This window comes from Corvus moneduloides, chromosome 19 (assembly GCF_009650955.1).
Source record: "Corvus moneduloides isolate bCorMon1 chromosome 19, bCorMon1.pri, whole genome shotgun sequence".
Classification (NCBI taxonomy): Eukaryota; Metazoa; Chordata; class Aves; order Passeriformes; family Corvidae; genus Corvus; species Corvus moneduloides.
The window spans coordinates 5,262,727-5,286,542 of NC_045494.1; the positions used below are offsets into that span (position 1 = coordinate 5,262,727).

The 23,816-nt window shown below is 41.2% G+C and overlaps 1 protein-coding gene across 2 annotated transcripts; it reads right to left on the bottom strand.

The window, feature by feature from the left end:
• Positions 1-464: 464 nt before the first annotated feature.
• TOM1L1 (target of myb1 like 1 membrane trafficking protein) lies at positions 465-23,494 on the bottom strand. 2 transcript variants are annotated; one of them, XM_032128729.1, is made up of 15 exons: positions 23,313-23,494; positions 23,147-23,231; positions 20,906-20,984; positions 14,787-14,936; positions 14,403-14,522; positions 12,781-12,888; positions 12,082-12,198; positions 9,083-9,216; positions 6,668-6,728; positions 5,169-5,286; positions 4,315-4,411; positions 3,796-3,856; positions 2,851-2,938; positions 2,502-2,574; positions 465-1,585 (listed from the first exon to the last, which is right to left on the bottom strand). In XM_032128729.1, the coding sequence occupies exons 1-15, from the start codon at positions 23,368-23,370 to the stop codon at positions 1,540-1,542; spliced, it is 1,395 nt and encodes a 464-aa protein (XP_031984620.1). In that variant the 5' UTR covers positions 23,371-23,494; the 3' UTR covers positions 465-1,539. The 2 variants fall into 2 exon arrangements, with proteins under 2 accessions (XP_031984620.1, XP_031984619.1); XM_032128728.1 differs by lacking the exon at positions 23,147-23,231 and having other exon boundaries at positions 23,313-23,485.
• Positions 23,495-23,816: the final 322 nt, after the last annotated feature.

Here is a 23,816-nt window from a genome sequence, read left to right on the forward strand (position 1 = left end):
ACAGATGCTGAGCACATTCCCTCTGTAACACAGGCTCTAACCTTGGTAATTAGCCAATTCCCCTCCATCTATCTGTGCTGCTTTAAACACAGGTTTCTTCAGCAATCACCCATTATGGATTACACTGGAACAGGCAGTTGGATTTGTTACCTTTCACGGTGGGGGTTCTGCCTATACAACTAAGCTGTAGGGGGAAAAATTAAAAAAACAATCCACCTCAAATCCTATTTTCAGATGTTTTCTCAGGCTGCAGTCCAGACCACTGCAAATATGCAAGAAAAATTAAGAGTAAAGTAACTCACCTTTTCACCTCAGCTTACAAAACCCCCAACTTTGTCAAGGTTGTGTTTTGAATAGAAGCAAGGGGTTCTGATGGTCCTGCAGCAAACTGCACAGACTCACACTAAAATACTTCCAAAGCTACCTACATTTATGTTTCAAGGAATACACAAATAGAGAAAAAGTTGGAAGCGATGAGAGTTTACATCTCAGCATTTGCTTTTATTTGGGATTTTATGCTACAAAAATTGCAAAACCAGCTGAGAACTTATCCCTTAAACAGTTAACATAAGGAATGTTTAAAATGCAGTTATTTCACAAATTAGCTTATCGGCTATGAACATGAACTAAGTTCTCAAATTTTGTATTAGCTATAAATTCAGAGAACTATACCTGTTAAAGTGCACAGTTTACATTTAGCATTAAAATAGATAAGGCACTTATTAAAAGACAAAACAGTTATTAACAGGGTTAAACAAAATAAATGGGTAACTATTGCTCATCTGCATTGTAGATGATTAATTTTTCCTTCACCAGAACAATCTCTGCAGGGCAGGAACATCAAAAGAAATAACTGATCCCCCTCCAATATTTACTGAGTCAATAAAAGCAACAACAACAACACAGGAGCAAGCAGGTTTTTTTCCTGCTCTGTTAATTATGGATGACAGCACTTTGCGTCCCAGCTTAGGTTCTTCCCAAGACAAAAATCCAACTATACTGTGGGGTTTTTGGAAGAAAATAAAAAAAGAAAATCTGTATTAAGGATGTAGGAAAGTAACACTGCACGTCTTCAGACATCTATCAAGAGGCCAATTTTAGAAAAACATTTTATATGTCAAAACCCCCTGATAGATTTCTAGGGAGATGAACATAGACAGCAGTGAGGCCAAAAGAGAAACTGGGTTCTGCAGTTTCTGTGAATGTAATGTCCTTTTTGTTTACTTGTGCCTGGTATCAAGTGTTACTTCATACACAGGTGAATTTGGAAGTCCCATTTTAAAGGCCCCCAAAATACTTTAACCATTCAAGTGACGTTGAAGAACACACAGCTGAACATTTAGGACAAATTGTCAAGGTGTAGAGCCAAGTAACTTGTCAACTTGCACACAGCTTAGTACTCCAACACTAATTATTTGTTGTGTCAAAATGCAAAAATCTTTTCTGTTATTCACTTGTAGTTACAGGAAGCACTGCACAGGACCAGCACCAGAGAGTATTCAGGAAAGGATTCCACCTCCACCTTCAGTCTGTGTTCTTTTAAACGTCTGTCTTCAGCACATCATCAATTTCTTCATAAATAGCTCTGAAAGAGGAGGAGCAGGGTGACTCCTATATCACATTTCATTTTGACAAAATGCACCAGGGAAATCCTGCCCAAAGTTTACAGTGTAGCTTCCCTTGCAGGATGCCCAGGTCTCCATGGAAACAAAGGGCCAACCTTGCTCTGATGATCTTACATTTAATGAGGTACCTCTGGACATTGTTACTTTTGATCAAACAAGTTTGGGAACAGGACTGCAAAACGCAAATGGCAAGTGCACCACTGTGCAATTACTGCACTAATTAAAAAAAAAACAATGGAAGCTTTGTTGAGATTTCCCTACCTCAGAATTCAATGGCTCCTTGGAAATAAGTTTTGTATAGACAGCTCAATTTTTTTGCAATTTCCTGTTAGAAAGGGGGGTTCTGCCATCTGTTAAGTTTTGTATTAGTTCACTGTCTCACTATTTTGGCCTTCTGGAGAGACACAGCATCCATTCCCTTTTGTGGTTTATATTTAAACTGAGGGTTTTTTTCATATGCAGTAGAAAAACATTCTTTAAAAAACATGATTGCTGTGAACAGGAATTCCTTCTGTTATCTTATTCCAGAACTACCTGTGTTGAAGTTCTATCAGCTTCCTTCAGCAGGACCCTGACCATATTTCCTCCACCTTTCTGTATCACTGGATAGGATTTTTAGTAATTTTGACCCAGGATTACTCCTCCATTTTTACAGATGCCAGTTAATGAGAGCACACTACAGTTTATTCCTTAATTGTTTATGCCAGAAATACTGGAAGAAAACATACAAAATGCAGCCACTGTCATTTCCATCAGTGATGCAGTTGGTCAGTTAACTCAACCTACGTAGAGAGGTCTGCTTTCCCTCTCAGAAGAAAAAGCCATTTTGCCTTTGGCACCTCTGAATTTTAAAATTATATTTAAAAAGTTACTTACTCAGTGGGAGCCAAGGGATCAAATTCCATTATCTCGTAGTAATGAGGTGACTGTGACTTGTTCTTTGATGGAGCTGAAGAATAAAGACAGGCAGACACATCCAGATTTAAATGAGAATGAACAGCATGATTACTGCATGTTTTTTGTGTCTTCCTGAAAGTAGCACATTATCTGCTATGGATTCAGCTGCTTTAAATGCTAAAATGGACAGGTGTGTAATAGCATCCATGAGCAGTATGACTTTGTCAATGTTTGTTGCTGCTCCTAGTCACTGCCAGTCATTATGTAAAGGCCTTAAGTTCTAACAAGAAAATGAAACGTGAAAGAGGTGATTTGCAGTATTTATTACCTGCTGGTGATGGTCCATTCGATGGCACAGTCTGTCCAGTCTGCAGATTTATTGGGTTCAGAGGCACTGGGCTTAGAAGAGTCACCAGCTAAGGACATCAAGCAAAACAATGCATAAAGAGATTGTTCTATGAGAACTGGTTTGACCTCACTTATATAACTGCTGACTTACCTTTAATCTCTGACTACTGCAGGTAAAATTCTAAGGCCAATAGTTAGCAACCCAATTAATCTTCATTCTCCACACAAACTTCAAAGCAACTTTTAGTGTTCTATAGCACATTTGTATAATTTACTTCTGTGTGATTTGTTACACTACACAGATTCAAACATCTGCTTTGACTTGCAGTTTAAAATAAGGACTGTGCATGTTTGTTTGGGAGCTGCTTCTCATCTTTTTTATTTCATACCACCTTCATAACATTACTTCAAAGCCCCTTCATATTCTTTCCATTCCTTCTGTCATGGGTGTTTCTCTGCAGCATGACATTTGCCCTGCACTGTACTTGGGGTTTAAGTGACTTTTTTGGTGGGCTGTGTTTTTTTGGGGGGCTTTGGGTTGTTCTGTTTTTTTTTTTTTTGTATGTTTGTTGTTAATATCTTATTTGAGATAGAAAATACACCAAAGTGACATCATGGCAATAAGAGGAGATCTCAGCTTGCTTCGCATAGCAACAAATTAAACACAAATAACAGAGCAAGTGGTTTCTGCAAATTGCCCTGGGATTGTGCTGGACCCAAGGAAACAGGCTTCCACATTAGGATCTGTGGCAGCAAAAAAGGAAAGTTGACCTGATCACCAAGTAGAATATTCCCTGAGGTATGGAGAAGGGAGCACAGAAGAGATCTTTGCATCCCACTTGGACAGCAGTTGGGGTCAATCCGAAAGTTCTCATTTGACAGCTGCCAGACAAGAATGATCATCCTGAACCTAAGTATTACTCACATTGCTGTATGTGTGTCCAGGTGGGCTGCTTACATTATTGTTTTGTGCTTCAGCTGCAAATCTAGGAGAGAGCAGTACACTGAATGTAAGTAAGAAATGATCAAAACTGTTTATTCTGATTGTTCATTTTTTTTTTTGGCTGGTCTGTCTTTCCTGTGTGTCACAACTGAGAGCAGCATGGGCAGATGGACCAGCGTCCAACGCACAGTCATTATAAGGACACCTCTCCTGTCTTAAACTCTTTTACTGACCTGTTTCATGTTTCTCCCTTTCCCTGCTGAAAGTCAGGTACATTTATGTCTATTTATGACAAAACAGTGCTGCAGGCAAAAGTGTATTTTGAACCCTCCCAAGCAGTGTCTAGTACAGAGGGAATTTTCACTTGTTTTACTGGACTAATATGTAAAAGTAGTAAATCTGTGTCCTCAGAGCCTTCTATGTTCATTAGATGAATTACAGAGCACTAATACCCCTAAGGATCTGTTATCCATTCCCATTCCTTGATAAGAAACTACTCACGGGGATTGATGAGCTTTTGTAGGAGGTGCTGAATCCAGCTGTGGGTAAATTGATGGATGAGGCCTGCTTTTATCTTCAGGGTGTGCAGATAGGCCATCTGAAATTCAAAGCGGTAATTAATGATCATTTAAACATTATCATGCAAAAGTAGCTACTTGTACTTTGAACAGTGAAAGAGTAAAGTTTTTGTTTGGAAGGCCTATAAAGAGTCTGAAATGAATTGCTGTTTATCACATGAAAGGCAAAATTTTAATGACTCTGAAAAGTCTTAGATCCAAGATATTTATCTCTACAGCATCAGCAGAGCTCTGCATGGTAGATACTACTTCAAACTCTTTTTGCTATTTGTAAAGGACTAAAATGGAATTCTAGGCATTTATTCCCAGGGGGACATTCACACCTTTAGCTTTAGTATATGGATTTCTCTAAAGTGGGTAAAGGAGGGGATTCTGCAAACAGTAATTCAGGGTACCTGAAGCCAAGTCTTTCTAACACTCCTGAAAAAACTCCTGTTTCTTCCTTCCAAGTCTACAGAACAAGCTGAGGTAGAAACTACCAGAGTGTTTTACAGGCCTCACTGCAATAGAAAACAGAGCATGTTCTACTGCTCAAATCTATAAAATGGGGGAAAAAAATTACTGTTAAAAAATTACAGGCAACCTTATACTACCTTACAGTTTTGTTCCTATGGACACATTTCAATTCTCCTTTTAAGAAAATTTAAGGAACATCCTTAAAGTTAAGGAGTATCTTTGTTTTCTTTCTTACAAGGACCTTCTTGATTCCTCCACTAAGCTCTTGTGGGTTTGTTTTAGGGAAGCGGAATGGAAGGGAAAGAGGCATTCACCACCTACTTGGGCCTGAAGGAGACACTGCAAGGTCACTTTGCACCACTGCAGACACAGGAGATGGAGAATCTATGGAGAGGCCAAGTAGGTCACTTGAGGGAGCAGATGGCTGTTTCCTGTACAGCTTAATATTTGAAAGAGAGAAAGTTATTTTGGGTTTTTCCTGGTGTTCTGTTTTTTGGGGTTTTTTTTTAAGGAACTTACACAGTTTTAAACAAATTACTGTTTTCACAGAATATAAACTTTTAAAATCTTAGTATTAAAAATTGGTAAATAAAAGAGAAGATCAGGACTCTGTGTATTTGAAATGTAACTGATGAAACAAAATAGGCATTTCAGAGAAGATCAGTTTCAAAAAATAAAGAAAACCAGTTCTGAAGTAGAAAATAGAAAGGATTCGATTCTATAAAGCTATTCTGAACTTGTTTAGTTACAGGACTGACATTTATCTTTTGATCGATCCTGTACAATTCTTTTCCTGCTACTTACTTGTGTTAATGAGATTGATACGTACTTAGGAGATTGATTTTTTCCAGTCCCATTTTGGATAGAAAAAAATCAAAATCACAATAATGTTTCCTAGGACATAGAAAAGAGTTCCCTTCCTTTCTCCTGTGAATGTGTTGGAATTAAAAATGTAGCCAGCCAAAGGTTTAATAAAACCCCATGCTTGAATCATACAGGTTTTTTCACAACAGATGAAAAATAAGTAAGTAAAAGATGATGCATTTTAAACTCACAGTCTCCTTAGTAATACAAAAATGCACAGACTACACCATTTGAGCTATTAACTAACCCAACAGTGCATCCATCAAGCAAAACCATCCACCTACATAACCAGAATGTAGTAAGAGGGGTTTTTCAAGAAAAACAAGATCATCTACCTTTTTTTAGTAATTGTCAGCAGTATTTCAGCATTTACAATGCATTTTCATATCGAGTCCTAGATGACTGCATAACTACGGCTTAGCAGAAGCTGAAACATGTGCAAAACTACTTTGGGCAATATAATTCACAACCATAATTATCAATCAATAAAGGACAGTCATTAAAGATTTGCTACAAGCCATTAGTCACAATTCAGAAAAAGCTTTGACTCAGGAAAAAAAATCAGCAGCAAGAGTAAATTCTCAAAGTGCAACAGTATTTCAGTTTCTAGATCATTAACAGAAAGCAAATGAAAAGAACCTTTGGTTTCTCATTTTGTGTATGGCAGATAATTGTGCTTAGCTGGAGAGGCAATAAACCAGCATCTGAATAGATCTCTCCCTCATTTTTCTTACCCAAGCTTCCCTCTTAGATTTGACATTATTTGCTGCTTTAGTTACATGAATTTGCATGAAATTCTGCAAGTGAGACTTTAGAAAAATCAGTAAGAGTAGTGTCAGTCTGTTGTCTCCTGTACCTCTCAACTAGAAAATAAAATTCTGCATGTATCAGAAGTGTATATTTCACGAGGAAGAGCAAAAGGAATGCTTGCAGTCCTGCAGTTCATCCTTAATTACCTCCTCCCGCTCACGTTGTATCCTCTGGTTCTCCAGGAAACGAACTCTGTTCCGTGAGAACCTGTTGAAGGTGCAGAGTTAAATGTTCATTCTTACATTCCTATGATGTCCTTCAGAATATGAAACCAGTAATGATCAACGTTTGATTCTCAAAAGACTCCAGAAGCACTGAACAAGTACTCCAAGTGCTGTCCCTGGAGCACCTGTCTCTTTATGGGCAATCTGACTCCCATTCCAGGGCTGTGGTCCTGGGATCTCCTACACCAACACCAGCTGGTTTGTTCCTGGCCTCACGTTTGGAAACAGCCATCTGCTTGTTCCTAAACAAAACCAAGGCTCCTTTGACAGTGGTTTGCCTCTGTTCACACCAGCTAGGTAACTGTGAACATCCTCTGTGCCAAATCCAGCTCCTTCTGACCACAACACTCGTCCGGCTGAGTCTCCGGAAGCCTTCTGTCCTCAGAGCTCTGGGCATTCCCTCATGCCCTCCCAGGACAAACCACACACCTGTTCTGGCACACAACCCTCTCATTAGCGCAGATCTCTGAAATAATTTTTTTAAAAATGGAAACAAAAAAAATCTACCTGCACTTGTACTAGAAGTGATAACACTGCTACTGTGGGTCCAGAGCAGACCCAGGTAGGTGACACTGAGCATCCAGAAGGTCTCTGTGTTTCAGCACCAGAAGCCCCGAGTTGTACAGACAGGAGACTGTTTATCCAACTGCATTTGCTATTCAGGGTCACTGTACTAGGGAGGCCCAGAAAGAGTATAGATGCATGAAGAAGCAGCAGGAAAAAAAAACCTTTCCAGCTGTAGAGCAGAAAGTATTTATCATAAATCCAGAAAGAACCAAGAAGCTGCAGAGACACTAGAGGGAAGCACTGTTACACACATGAGCTGTTGGTTGTACAGTGGAGGTTGCTCTGGATTTAATTTGGATTCTACAATAATAATCAGAAACAGAAAATGCAGCACGACTCATCCTCCAACACCACACAGTGTGAAACAGATGCAGATCATCAAAATCAGTTGGCCCTTTACACATCTCATAGTTCAGAGGGAGATCCAAAAAACAAATCTTCTGCAACACAAAATGAACCAGATACGTTTTTATACTCATCCACTCTGAAGTGCAGTGGATCTGCACTCAGGAAGACCTGTTACATAAAAACCACAGGATTACTAGAATACAGTAGTTTTCTGTCCAAATTAATCACTCTTTCCATCACCATGTCTTTACTGAGGAATCTGTTGAATTATACCCACAAGCTGCTATTCACAGTTCAAGGTTCCTGGCCTCACCAGTATTCATCATTTGTAACAAAAATGTAAGCCCGCATCTGACTTCAGTGGATTTACACAAAAGTTGAATAGAATTCCTTTTCTGATTATTAAAAGGCAAAACCTCCTAAAGGAAGAAGTGAGCACACAGTTCTTTCAAGGCAGCTGCTGTAAAATCCACTAACACTACAGTAGACATAAGGGCACATGAAAACTTAATGTTGTCATTATTAGGCCTAAAGTTTATGCCTGACACTTAGAAGAACTAGTGGTATTTTCAGTGCAGCACTCAGAAGAAGATTAAAAAGATTACTAAATTCTATAAATTTGCTAAATTTAATAAAGAACAATTGCACTTGATGCATAATGATTCCTAGAACACTTTTTAGCTGTGAAAGAGATCAACTACTTAAGATGGAGGGGTATCTCCTATTAAATCAGAACACTCTCCAGGAGTATACTTGTGATATTTTGCGGAACAACACTGGAATTCTGAGTTGAAAACTGATTTCAGTTTTGCCAGCATCCAGTCATGCTAGCAGTGCCATAACAGACAAACACTCAGGATGTCAACAGGAGTACTGCTGTGCTTTCATGTGTGAAATAAAGAAACATTTTCTGCTGTAAGACAAGCAGAACAGTGTGTTTCAATCCAGCTGAGAACAGTAAGCAACTCTCCTAAGCATGCAATGAGGCAGAAGGCTGCTCCATGGCCAATTCCTGCAGTAAAGCTGTCAAAATTGTTTAGAAAGGAGGACAAGCATTCTTTCTTGGAAGCACAGACACTTAACAGAGGTAAGGATGAGCACCAGCACCAAAGGATTTGTAGCAGCTGTTGACAAATTCACTGGACTCTACCAAAAATTCCAAAATTATTTTTGCGTGCCTCCATCTGATTTCCTGTCCATGCTGTTAACTTGCTTTACCCCACGCTATGGTTTCCTAACTACTTTCCTGAACCATTTCTGAAGTGTTTAGGAGGCAGAAGATACATAATTTTCTCTTTTTGCAATCATATTTCTTTTCTGAATTTAAGGATAAAATCAACACTAGGCATAGGGACCATCTCCCCATTAAGTGCACTTATTCAGGTAGGATTCCAAATGTGAGGAGAGAAGCCCTGCACTTACCTTTCATGTCCCAGGAGGACATTATTCAGATCTTCATTTACTTGTATTAGCTCAACAACCACATCTTCATTCTCCACTGTCACCAGCAATTCCATGATCCTCTCCTGCATCATCCGACAGGTCTTGTACAATTTCTGCCCGAACCAAGGGAAGGAAAAAAAATTAAAAATCGTAACTGTGGTCTCTCAATATGACAGTTCTGGAGATGAATGGTAAGACACTCAAGCACTGCAGTCACAGGTAACATTCCTTAATTTACACAAATCACATGGGTACCGACCATTGCAAATAGAACAATGTCCACATCTTTGATCTCTCCAGTGCAGGGTCACAACTCCCACCACCACATCACTCCTACCTAACCCCTACCTCTTGATCCACTGTCATTTCTAAAGATATAGCTATCTCTAAAGCCTAAATTACAAATTGCAAAATAACAAAGACACATCTGGGTGATGTAGAGCCAATGTGATTTGATCCTGCTTGAAGCTGATTAAACTCAGCAGGATACTTGGATGCGATCCTGTTCAACATCTGCTTGAAGAAAATATTAGTCTGAAGGTCAGAAGTGCTCTGTGACAAGTCTCCAGCTCTAACTATTCCTTTAAATGCGAAGTCTGGATAAACTTAATCTATGGACTTTTGAGAAAGTAACACAAACCTTACAGAATTAACAGATAGGAGAATTATGAGAGATTATTAAGCAAAATTTTACATTATTGTCTGTTGAAGTGGAAGACAGTCTGTTTATATTACTCCCCTCTGCAGATTTTGCATGTTCAAAGAAACAAATTCTTTAGCAACAGGAACTTTAATTCAGCCAACATTTTTTCTCACTCACTCTGCATTTGCAAATGCAGGCTGGCTCTGCTTAAAGAAACAAAAAAAACAAAGGAGGGGGAAAATTACTCTATTTGCAAACTACTATTCAGAAATTGCTTTGATATTCAAAGTGATCTGATTTGTCCTCAAAAAATATATACTTCATGTAAATCAATTATTTATGGGAAAAGAAATCTTCACCCCTTTGCTAAATCTGTGTCAGGATTGTAGAGTGCTGTACTTTTCAGTACTGTATCTTCATGGCCCAGGATAAAACACAAAAATGTATTCAGCTTAATGTCTGTAATTACATTTAAAACCTGACTCCACACTTTACTACCTGATCCACATTTAAAAAAATGTGTATTTCTTATGACTCCATTACACAGGCAGACTAGCTCTCCTTTGCAAGTGTCAATACTCAACAGAGAAGGAAATTGAGACACTCATTTCAGGCACAGATTTGCCTGAAAACTGGAGTTTTACAATGATGGAGTAGCATCTGGGATAACAATCATCAGTGATTCCAATACATTTGTGTTAATTCTTACCAGCTGCTGACCTGGACCCAAATTCCTGCACATCCATCCACTATCTGTTCACCATGTCTATTCACCATCCAGTACAAAAGTTTGTTACGCTTCTTGGCTGATCCTGAGCTATTCTTTAACTACAGTTATTGGCCAGCACATTAGTTCCAGTGAAATCTGGTATCTTAAGCCTTGTCCAGCACAGGGTGTGGAAAGGGAGGAGCCTGGCCACTAACGAAGATAGAGAACTGAAAACACATTGCACTGATCAAGTTCACCTTGTTACAGTTTTTATTGAGGGACTGAAATCAATGTCTCCAACACACTCAAAGTCTAAACAAGCAGCTCTTTTAATAAAGGATTTTGTTCTGTGACAACAGAAGTCCAATCCAAGTAGTGTCCCAAACAAAAAGAGAACATTAAACACTGCTCAAGGAAAAGGCTGGCCATGCCTGATGTTTTGCACCACTTGGTGCACAGGAGAAAAAGAACAGAAAGAACAACAGTGAAAGGAATGAGTTTTCATTCACTCTCCCACATATGGGAACTCCACACCCTGTCCTCAACCTTTTGCCAACAATTTTATTACTGGGAGTGTCAATAAGAATCCACTGGTTTACTGTGGGCAGCTGAATCTGTGCCACATACAGAAGTGCCACAGCAGGAGACAGGAAATGAAAGATGAACTTTTTCTGTTTCCCAGCCTTGTCATGGACTGGACTGAGATGGTCAAGCATATTAAACCAGTGTATTCTCAACAGCACCCAGTAAGGGTTTGTTGCACAGGAAAATGTCTATGTTGAGCAGAAGAAGTGCACTCAAGGCTTGCAAAAATTAGATCAGTTCTTCAAAACACTTAATGCTGCAAAACTGCCAAAAATGCTTCCTCATTGTAGCAGTTTGGAGGTAAGGTAAGAAACAGGAGGATGTGGTAAAAGTTTTTTAAGTTCTCGCAGACAATATGAAACCGAAAAGGTTCCATTAACACAGGTCACTATTGCAATGCTAAAGTAATACTGTACTTTTAATTTCTAAACAGAAAAATACAGCATAAGCACATAATATCACAGAAGGAACACGTACAGGTTCACTGTCACATCACTAGACTATTGCAATACACTTCCTTCAGGCTACACTTCAAGAGCACATGGATTCTTCTGTAGCACAGCAAGCTCCCAACCTTTGAGGTTACACACATAAAGCCAATGCTTCATATTCTTTATTGGCCCTCAGTCTGCCTCTAAGGGACTGGTGATAATAAAGAGAGCTCTGCAAACGCCAGGACGGATATGAGAGCATGACTGTGTCATCATCTATTCTCCCACAAGGCAACTGCGTTCAGCTGGAATGTTCTCGGAGCTGTTTGACAGAACATGCTCAACAGAGAACGCTCCATTATAAAATTCCTTTGCCCTCGGAATTCCCTAGAGCTTATATTTGCATTTCAAGCTGTATTGTCCTTTCCTGACTATCGAGATGTCAAGGGAAGGTGAAGGAGATGAAAGCAAGTTGAGCAAAATGAGAGATAGAAACCTGCTGTTGGGTTCCATTTGTCAACCTAAATTGAGATGTTAAAAGACAAGACATAACACTTTAGAAAGCAACTATAACCAAACCAATAGCCCCTATCAATGAATTATCAGGTACCTGTAAAAGATTCATATCATCCAGATTTTCAGAGCCAGGAACATTTTCTTTCAATATTGATGACATAACTCTCACATTCATTTTTGCCATATCCAGTTCACTGTACAGTTTCCCAATCTGTTGGAATTCAACAGGAAAATATTGTGTAAGTGAACAGAGCGAGCAGAATAATTCTTACCTCTAATACACACTTTCTTCTCCATTAGGTATAATATGGACTTAGCTAGCATTATTTTACTCTGGTAACACACCATGAAAATGAATGGAGTTAGTTCAGCTTTTAAATGTGCAATCAAACTAAGATCCAAGCCTGATAGCACTACTTGTTTTCCTCACAGTTAATCCCTCTCACTGATGTTACTGTTTCTCCTTTTAGTTTCATAGGCAAGCAGGAATGGAAGAGAACTGTCCTTTCCTTCCTGCTTTTTATAACAACCTCTTCACACAAGCCTTGTGTGAAAGTAAATTTGGCTTTCTCGCTTATCTCTGAACAAGCTTTTATCAATTTGCATAACAGAATTGTAAAATGTGATTAGATATTCACACACTTGAGTAGTAATTCCACAAACCTAAGACCAAGAACCCAGAGCTACACCCCGTGAACTGAGGGTCACTCCAGTGGCAGCCAGGCTGCTCAAGTCACACATTCACAGCACATTTCAGGTGGACCCACCCTCCCCTAAACCTGTAGTGTTGCACCTGCTCCGGAGTCAACAACAATGTTGGGCCTGTGGGAAGAGGCAGGAAGGAACGTTTGGCAGGACTGGTAGAGGATGGGGATGACTTTGCACAAGGCAGGGGTGAAATCTGTGAAAACACAAAAAAACCAGAGCTTGGGTTGAACAAAATTGCAGCAGGCATCCTGCTGAGAGAGGACCATCTCTCAGACTACACAACTGGGCAAGAGCTTCCTCATAATCAGTGCTCCCACGGAATTTGTTGAGCAAGGCCTATTTACAAAAATAAATCTAATGTCTATTTTGTAATGAAATGAAGCTTGGAAATCAAGTATCTTTAGAAAGCGTTTGCAAGTAAATTCCATCACAGGACAAAGTGGGAACGGCTCAAGAACAGGCTAGCAAGGAATTATGAAGTCATCTAAGAGCAAAGAGTCCTTCCCAAAGTGCTAATGCAATTTTGCAATGAAGGACATTTTGGAATGGGATGACACTTGGAAGCAGTAGAAGGGTTCGGAGGCTGAGTGTGGGTCTCTGCAGAAGGTGAACTACAAAAGCCTCCTGGGCTGAAAGGCAGGAACAGTCTGAGAAAGCTTCACCTGCATTGCATCTGAACTGACTGCTAAAAAAAATGCAAATGCAAATCCCAGCCTGCACTACACACTACAAACCCTTCACTTCCTGGAGACTGAGGTAAAAACTGTGTTCAGCTCTGCTAAGATAAACAGACAGCTTGCCACTGATTTTAATTGGCAAGTACCTGAGGTAGACAAAATAATCTCTAATGTACTAGGTGAGGGAAAAAATTAGTATTTATTGAGAGCACTCTTCACATGGCTTGTTTGAACAACCTTTAAATACATAAGCTTTTGTGTACTCCACTATTCAATCAGCAGATCAAACTCAGGATAAATCTGAATTATTCCTGTCTGCACTGATTATAGACATCTAATTCTGTAATTGCAAGATTCCACACAGTGGTGGAAGGCTTTCACAGTGCCCAAAGATCTCGTGAAAATTCTTCTTAAAAAAAAAAAAAAAGCAATCTAGAAAGAATGGCATTAAACCATGTACTGTATTTTCAGCTGAAGTTCAATGCTCAAACTATACTTATATTTCATGTCCTAAATGCCACACAACACTACCTATGACATAGGCTGTGCATGGATTGTGCAAAGCTGAAGAGATATACAGACAATAATCTCTTCTTATAGATTTCTACAATTCTCAATTTAATCTTAAAGATAGATGATGCTCATATTCTGAACAGTACGTGTTTTTGTGAAAATCTTACTCATTTTTGTTGAGGCTTTCAGAAGCTGACAAGTTTGGAGCACTAAGCACTCATTTATTTTGAAGTAAACAGCATGCACAGATCTTTCAAAGTCTCAAGACAGAGATGCTTCATTTCTGAGAACATATCCATGAATCTGTACTTGGAAATGAAATAAACTACTATATAGGTCAGGTTTCTTTGTTGTTATCTTCACTGTTATAATTGAAACTGATTCCTGCTCACGTGCTTAAGTAGTTTGGTCATACTCTGCCCTGGAGCATTTAAATAAAAAGCCCAGATGAAACACACCTTCTGTGTCCCATAAAATTAACACATACTGTTTCTGAAGTGTCCTTGTATATCCTCACCTTAGATCCACCTCTGCTGGTGTCAGAGGATGGAAACTCCACTCCTTTCTTCAGCAATTCTAGGTAAACTTCTTTTACTTCGCTCACATCCACCATCCCTTGGAAACCTCGTGCCCAAACCTGGTTTCGAAATATCAGGGACAGTAACAGTCACAGAAATGGTCAGTCAGTGGGTCAGACAAATGCTTTTAAAACATGTCCTAAAGACAGGTCATTCCCTTCTTCCACTCTGGAAAACTCCATTCAGTGCAGCAGGAACCACAACAGCTCCAAAGTTAAGGCCTGCTTTAGGAAGAGGTTCCCAGGATTTAAACAGGCTGCACAATTAAACATTTACAACACAGCAGAGACACTTTGAACACTCACAGTTTACTCCAGACTCACCATGATAAAGGTCAGGATTTTCTCCTGCATATCAATGGGCAGGTTGTATCTTGGGTTCAGCAGTTTCACCAGCTTGTCTTTGCAGAAATCCTTCTTCACAACTAAAGACTGGAATCTTGGGCCACAGTTCTCCATACACATCTCAAGCAGCTGCACATACAAAAAACCTTTGGTTACACAAAGAATAGGGGGGAAAAACCCCACAACTTGACTGCTTTTGTTTCTTTCTGTTTGTTTCAAGGAACTATGGGGAAGAGTAGGAATGGATATGAACAGATTACTGTTCACTAGAATGCCTGATGAGGTTACTTCAGGGGAACAGCAGCTGCCTGCGTGCTCTGTGATACCCGCACAGCTCAAAGGAGCTGTGCCAGCCAGAGTGCCACTGTTTTTAACAGAGAAGCATGGTCACACTTGTTTCTATGTCACAGCAGTTACTGAACACAGTACCTTAACAGCAGGAAATCTGCCCATATCTTAAAAAAGTTACTTTTACAGATTTAGCAATAGAATTAATTCACTGCCTAGCACATAGGTACCCTGGTCTGACAGATTCTGAAGAGCTCTGCAGGAGAAGAAAATCAAGATTACTAAATGTCTGTCCTCTAATCTGCCCTGTAAGTGAGAGACTAATGATAAAATAGGAAAGAACAAATTCACCAACTTGGAGCACAATTTCTCCATGCATTTCAAAGGTCACATTGATTTGAAACAGATGAGCTGAAATGTTCCAGTTGTCAGATTCATCTTAATGAAGGAAGTCTACTTCCAAAACCCTGCTTGAAATGCTTAGAGCAAGGATCCCTGTAAGCACTGCCTTGTCAAACACAGCAGGATGTGGTAAGGACATAACACTTCTCCCTGGTACATCTGGAGGTGGCTGATTATAATTCCCATTTTCCAGAAGAGATGTCAAAAACTGCCATTACATCTCAGTCACCTGGGACTTGACAGGAAACTGGGGTCAATCAGATCAGCTGCAGAATCAGGAACAGAACTCATCTCACCTGGCCCAAATCTGAAGATGGATGATGACCCACAGAGACAAAAATGGTCACTCTTGTGCTTCTTTCTCCTCAACTATAGCTTCATTTTCCCTCCCAATGTAAGAGGGAAGATAGAAAGGTGGAAGTAAAGGGCTGACATTAACAAAAGGCTGCAAAATTTCATGTGTTTTGAGACAAAAGTTCCCCTGAATCATGTAACAGACAAGACATATTCTCAAAAGGATACACATTTTTAAAGGGATGATACTGTGATCTTGATAAAAGTATGTTAAATATACTTTCTATTCAGAGCAGACTACATTTGACTAAGTGAAATCATTTTAGTAACTAATTTTCTAACGTCAAGACTCAGGGATTTTTCTCTCAGTGTGATCAGGAACTTACAGGACAACAGGTTTAAGACCAGAAGAAAATATATTGCCAAAATGAAAACAGGGTAGAACAAAGAGACACTGGCAGACTGCTGTGCAAAAAGCTAACTGAAAGATAATTACAAAAATATCTTGGCTCGAAACATTGCTTTTCATGGAGAGTACATGAAACATAGGCACATAAGCAAAGTCATTTGCCTGTGCAGTACTTCAAAGATGGTCTGTGTAAAATATTTTCAACCCAGTGCATGGCAAATTTGTTATGGTACTCCCTGTTATTAATTCTCTATTTAAGGGACTGAGTATTTACCCGCTAAATGAAAGTACTGAACGAATGATCTGGATCTTCCACTCGATTATGACACCCCAGCCCACTTACTCAGGGTAAAACTAAGCTGGTATAAGAAAAAGGAGAATTTGACTCCATTATTTTTAACTGGACTATTCATGAACAAGCCACTTTTATGCTAATAACACCTTTCATTATAATTTCAGTATGGGTATTTATCATGCAAATAGGACTCCAGTGCAAACAGGACTTCATAGTCGCAAGCACTTCCACTGAAGGAACAGATCCAAGCTGGCCAAGCCAACCACTGCTCCACACAGCACAATGGGAACTCAATAGAGACACGTTTTAATAACAAAACTGGCAAATTAACTTCAATCAAACCATTAAACTTCCTGTCAATAACAAACAGGATGTGAGAAGTGCTGGAATTGACAGAGCTGCTGTGTTCCAGGATAACTGATCCCAGATATCTGCACTGAGCAAAATGGGGGCAAACGGTGTAATCCAAGGCCTCTGGTTTACAGGACTGAATCACAGAACTAAAATGATAAAAGGCGTCTACAGAGAAGTGAAGCCAAACTGAGGCAGAAACAGAAAAGTGAGAAGTTGGTGAGTATAGCAGAAAGTCAACGATGTTCCTTATCAACAGAGACCTCACCCAGGTTTCAGGACTCACTGCTCATCTAAAGCAGCCAGGTTTGGTCCATACAGCTGAGCAATGGATGCAGCTTGTGATGGACACTTCTTAGACCCAAGGTGGCTGCAAGAAAACCCAGATGAACGGTTTGTTTCTTTGCACTTCAGACTCAAGGGGAGCAAGCCATTAATCCATGTCCAGGATTACACTCCACTGAACACATCCTAATGCCTGCCCAGCCGACATTTGGAACTGCAAGATGCTGTTTCCAAGGCCAGCATTTAAACCAAACCGGTATGAGCAGCTCTTTCAGCTGCCGCTCATCAATTACAGTGCAGGGGCTGGGTACATTTGATCAAGGTTCAGCATTTCAAAACCACTGAATTTTCAGAAGTCTTGAGTTTTTCAGATTTCACATTTCAAACACGGAGATTTGGATTTCTTTTGCCCCCACTCAATGTCCTCTTCTTTTTCTCTTTGTCAGCATATACCATAAAGTATAATAAAATTGAGTAGTACTCTTTCAATTGAGGAGCTGGAGGACTCTCTCATGTTTTTGTTTTTCAGATCCTCTGCTTTGTGAAATGTTAATTAAAAAAATTAAATCTGAAGGTCACATGTGCCATGCTAAATTCTTTCTGCATCAGAAAAATTACATGTGATTAAAAGGAAAAGTAGAAATATTCTTAGGAAAAAATACCCTTCAAAATTTAATTCTAAGCAATTATAGAATGGCTTATGTTGGAAGGGACCTTAAAGATCAACTAGGTCCAATTCCCCTGCCATTCACTAGATCAGGTTGCTAAGAGCCCCATCCAACCTGGACTTGAACATTTCCAGGGATGGGGCATCCACAATTTCTCTAGGAAAATGACTTCCTTTAAAATATTTTCCAACAATGTAATACAGAGGTGAAACAGTAATTTAATCTTAAATTTCTGCCCACTGCTTTGAATGCCGGAGTGAGAGGGATACATTCAAGAAACAATTTCCCCATGTGCTGTTCAGCTCCTAAGACCTTAGAGGTATCAGAACTGGGGCACTGCAGCAAATGCTTTACAAAACCAAGGGAGACCTATGGAGGTAACTGAACAGTTGTCTCACTGTTCATTACATAAACAGAATTTATGCATCTAAAGTCTACCAGTAATAAAAAGTCAAGTAACACACACACAGTCTGTTGGATTCCTGCCTGAAAGCTCTAATCCTCTTCACTCTGATTGTGCAACCTCCAGCACCAGCCCTGATCTCTCTGTGTTATCAAAGGCCAAGTATGAGGCAACTCCATGGCCTAACACACAAACACCTCCATCCATGTGACTTCACAAGAACTTCAGCAGCTCAGAGCACCTGAAGCCAAGCCACAGCCAGCACATTATACAGCTGGCACTCAGCCTTCTTCCTCCAAGTAAATAAAGAAGCATCCAAGAGCAAGGAGGAGGAACACACTGTTGAGATTTAACCCATCTCAGTAACAGAATCAGGCCTAACATGTGCAGTTGAGCGGCTTCCATGAAGACTTTCACACTCCACTCTGTGTGTATCCTCTGGGAATGAGCTCCTTAAGCAGCTTCATTAGAAATATTAAATTCTAGGATGTCAAGGTGGAGTAGATAAAAGTGGATCAAAGCGCACTTCAAAAGAAATGTGATTTGTAGATCCTTCTTAGTTGTATCTAATGTACGTAGGAGAGACAATCTGATGTAGAGTCTCAAAAGCTGGAGGACCACATTTACCGTAAGAAATACAGGCACTAACAGTTCATCCAAAAAGAACCCTTATTTTTGCAAAACTCTGGGAGGAAAACAGTTTTTAAGAGATGAGAGTTGCACAGGGAGGGAAGGGCTTGTGTTTAAGGAATTGAAAATTGGGTTTTTTTTTCCACTTGCAATGAATTGCTGTTGTCAACCAAGCATTTCAAAATGGAAAACAGGAACAATTTCATTAAGGCAATTAAGAAGATAAAAACAGAAGATACAGCACATAGGAAGAGTGATGTGGGAAAGGTAAAAGCCACACATGGCCAGCAATGAGGTCATCAAAGGAAAGATTTTACACATGCTAAAATTATGGCAGTACTGGTAAAAAAAGAAAGAAAAATGAAAGAAGCCAGAGGCAGAGGGAGAGGCAAAGCATAGAAGATCTTATGTAAGATCTAAACCCAGAAAGAGAGAGAGAGTTAGAGGAAAGTCTGGAACTTATTTAAATTTAAAAAAGGAAACAAGATTAAGGAATATAGAGAGAAGAACTCTGCAGACAGAAAACAGCAGCTGGGCCAAGAGGATGTGACTGCCTGGCAGGCAAGTTACAGGTGTGCATGGGAGTGGGTGAGGACAGAGAACGGGGCTGGAACAGGACAGGAATTGCACTCCCAGCTGAACCTGCTGCATGCTCCATCTGCAATACAAACTTCCAGGTCAGTGTGGTAAAGTTCTTCCTTGGATACACCCAGAACAAGATCCTTCTCCCACTTTTACATACTCAAAAGCTAAGCTGTAATATCACCTTGGGTATATCTGCACTGTAAATGCCCAGGAAACAGCTCCTAAACCTACACCCTGGATTAGCAGCAGAGACTGTGTCAGATAATCAGAACAGGACCTTGCTGCAGAAGGGCTGCAGGAGACAGACCTGATAGAGGGATTGCAGGTACAGTGGAAACCCAGTGTTTCCATTATGCAAACATACAGAACACACAAAAATGTGACTCATGAGACAAGTGGAGGAGGAAGCAAGGGAAGAAGTGCGGAAGTGGAGTGAGCTGAAGGTCTATATTGACATGTTTAACACAATTATCTTCATCTCTAACTGGTCAGGAGACACTTGGGCAATTGCTAAGCGAGCTACAATTTGGCACTATCCATCACCCATCTTCCTTAATCACTTCGCAGCACATCTTGATATAGATAATGATTTTACACAACAAATAGCAAACCCATGATTAATAGTACTCAAAGTGACGTAGACAGGCCTCTAAAACCTCAAAAAAGGAAATGGTGAAGAAAATACTTTTAGCTAATTAATGACAGACTAATATCCTCAAGACCTTAAAATACAAATAATATGACTCTTGTCACAGATGCACTATTGGTAGCCAAGAGTAATTCAAGTCAGAAACTCAGGACTTAGGGCATTATTAGAACTTCCTGCGTTAATATACTTGGTAAATCTTAAATTGACTGAAATCACAACACCTCCCCAAACCCAGGAGCAGTTCAGGAACACTGTCAGATTCTAGAGGCCAGGTTATGTCAAGTGAGGATATTCCCAGACACGCCAACCTTTAGCCGTAACATTTGAATTTCACATAGCTCACCCTGCCACTCCCTTACTTAACTCACCATGGTTACCTTTTCCTTCAAGTTTATCATTTATTTGTGATAACATTTCCTTCTACAAAGCAGGTATCACATATTCCACCACATTGCACACTGTGCTTAGTTTCACTAACCAACTAACAGGGTGAGTAAGAGAATGGTCAAATGTAGCTTTTATGTAATATCCCAACCTCCGGGTCTTTCACAAACAGATGGGGCTCTCACAGAGGGACAGTCACTGGAGCAATTAAGAACTATACTACTTTTACACAGAACAAGTGAAAAAAAACCAACCCAAACCAGAATTTGCATCATCCAGAAGTCCATGGAATGCCAGCAAACCATCTGATCTGAGCTGTGGCAGTGCTGTATACACAAACAACAAAGACTGAAAACATCCTGCAGAGTTGTGTCAGGGGTAATTTGCATGCCACCTTATCGTTTAGAATGTTTGCCTTCTTAGTGTCTAATTAATATAAACATAGCTGTACTTACAGACAAGGTAAGCCTGATCTCCTTATGGTTACAGTTTTTTGAAAGCTTCTTCTTCAGTGCTTTAACTGCATCTTTAGGCCTGTGACAAGAAATTAAGAAGGAAAAGTTACCAGTGAAGTTTTCTAGTTCATAACTTCATCCAAGAACCAAAAATACCAGCCTGAGATACAGGACCAAATCCGTCCCTGTGTTTACACCCACATAAACCAGAGCAATTGCCCCATTGATTTCAGCAAAATCTCTTCAGCACTGAAGTAGAGCAACAAAGCAGTGAATCAGGTTTGTTACTGCAGACTGTGCATTACTCCAAAGATTTGTGCAGAGAAATAAAGTTATTCTCCTCTGCAAAGTCTGTTACAAAATAATATTTTTTCACTGCTGTACAATAGAATTACTTATCTAGCTTTTATTGCCATGAAAGGGAGTATCAATTGCCAGCTGTATCAAGAGTTGACTGGTACTTTTCAAGTATGATGCAATTACAAAATATTCTCCTGGGAGTGCTGTCAGGAGTAGGGGTGTCATGGACAACTTCAAATCTTATAATTGCAGGATGCACTTAACTCATCTGAGTAATTACCATAGATGGATGGATGGACAACCCATTCCAGCCCAGAGATAGGGGTATTTCTAACCCAGCCATTTTCATTTCTATATATACACCCCGTATCTTTTAACTATCTGTGTAGGAGGAAAAGGGTGGAAGATGGTATCGAGCTTATCACATGAGGGAAGCAGTTTTGCCTCGTTAATATGGACTATCTATAGTGTACAATTATTAGGGCCAACCCAACACTCATGATCAACATAAACAAGATGTCCTAACTTCTCTTTAGGATCTCTCCAGAATCCAAGATGGAGCAATAGGCACAATGTTGCACTAAGATAAAACTAAGAAATCTTTGTTGAAAACATTTCAAAGTCAATGAAATTAAGTGGGTGTTTACCATTACTGCATTTCTTAGTTTGAAGTCCTATACTTCATGAAAAAAAAAGAAAAAAGAAGAAGACATTTCTCTATTTTTCTTAATCTTATGTCATACCCAGGCACATCAGTAGAGCATAAAGTGATGGATAGGAGCATGAGAGTGGAGAAGAAGTTTCCCTTGCAGAGAGCTGTACTACAATTGCACTCCTGCTTGCTTCCCTCGCTGAAGCATCTGGAAATGCTCTGGTCAGAAGCTGTATATTGCAATAAAACAACCATATGCCTAATTAGATGCAGCAGTTCTGCTGCTCCTACTATCGTGTTACAGACTGTGACTAGTAGTAGCTGCCTAGAAGGAAGTTACAAGGAGTTCCTCTGCAAGCCTAAGCTGTGCACAAGAGGAAATAGTTTATTAAAAAAAGGCTCTGTTGCATGGAAACTTTACATAACAACTGAGGGTCAAAGTGTGCTGTTGCTTATGGCAATAACCAGAAAGAAGTAATTATTACTGACATTCCAAGCATTAAGAGCCACGGGTGAGAGTGTGGAATCCAAAACAATGGGAGGAAAGAAAAGCTGATACAGAAAAAAAGACACCTGTGCAGAAAGTAAAACATACTCCATTGTCCTGGAGAATATGTTATGTATTAAAATATGCCACTGCTAGAACTGAGTTCTTACAATGCAAAGCTGAAGCAGATCTTACATAAGAACGAGTTTCCTTTTGCCCCCCTTTTACAGGTGGAAACAAGGAAGCTCAGAGCAGCAAGTGGCTGAGCAAACCTGGATGTGGCCGTTCAGTGCAAGAAAGCACCTCAGTCCTGGGAGCCCTGGGTGCACACCGGGACGGAATGGATCCCACTGCACAGGACCCCAGCTCTCGCTTCACCCCTGCTGCGGCACAGCCTGACAGAGACACTGCACGCTGGGGAACTCGAAGGCAAAACCCCAGAGTTTTAAAGTGTTGCAGGCAACCAAGTGCTCAAAGCCTTTTTCAAGGTGGGTTTGCAGGAGTACCCGTTCAGCCTGACAAGCGTAACAGGTTGTACAAAACATGTCAAACTCAGGTGAGAAACCTCTGTCACCGCCCTTCTCTAGCGTGTGTCTATAGGGAAGAACCTCCGAGCCTAATCCTCGATGGCCCCGCGAAAGGCAAAGCTTTTCCTTGCGGACTAAAGCTATCTGCTCCCTGCGCTATTTCGTTTCGGGTCACTCAACATCAGCGCCCTACGCTGGCTGCTCGATGTCTCCCTGCCCTCGAGCGACGCCGGTGCCACCTCCGCGCCCCGCTGCCCCCGGCCCCGCTCGCTCACCCCTCCTCCGTGGCGTTGATCACGTCGCAGATGTGCATGAACTGTCCCCACTCCTCCGTCTGCAGCGACCCGAGCGTGGCCCGCTCTGAAAGGCCAAGGGGAGCCGCGGGTCAGCGCCCGGCGGGGACACAAGGGCGGCGCGGGGGCACCGCTCGGGGCTACTCACCGACCAGGCTGCCCACGGCGGTGCCGAACGGGTCCCTCGGAGCCCTCCCGAAAGCCATGGCCGCTGCCGGCAGCGTCCCGCGGGCTCTGCGGGGCGGCAGCCCCGGCCCCGCCACCGGATCCAGCCGCTCCCTCCCGCTCCGCCGGGCGCTCCCTTCCTGCGCTGGGGCGGGGCCGCCTCCAGGTGCTGCCGTGGCCCCTCGAACCTGGTCGCGGCACCGCCCCGCCCCCGCGGGGCTGGGTCCTACCCGGGGCTGGGTCCCACCCGGGCATCCCCCGGGGTAGGGCTCCCCCCGACACCCGCCTGGGATGCGCTCCCACCGGAGCATCCCTTGGGATAGGGCTCTCTCCGACACCCGCCGGGACAGGGCGAGGATGCCTCCGGATCGGGCTCCCCCCGATCGCGGGGTCAGCGGCGACTCGGGGCTGGCCGGGGCTGCCCTGGCCGGGGCTGCCCTGTCCGGGGCCTCCGGCAGCCGAGCCCCGCCCGGCAGAGCCGCACGGA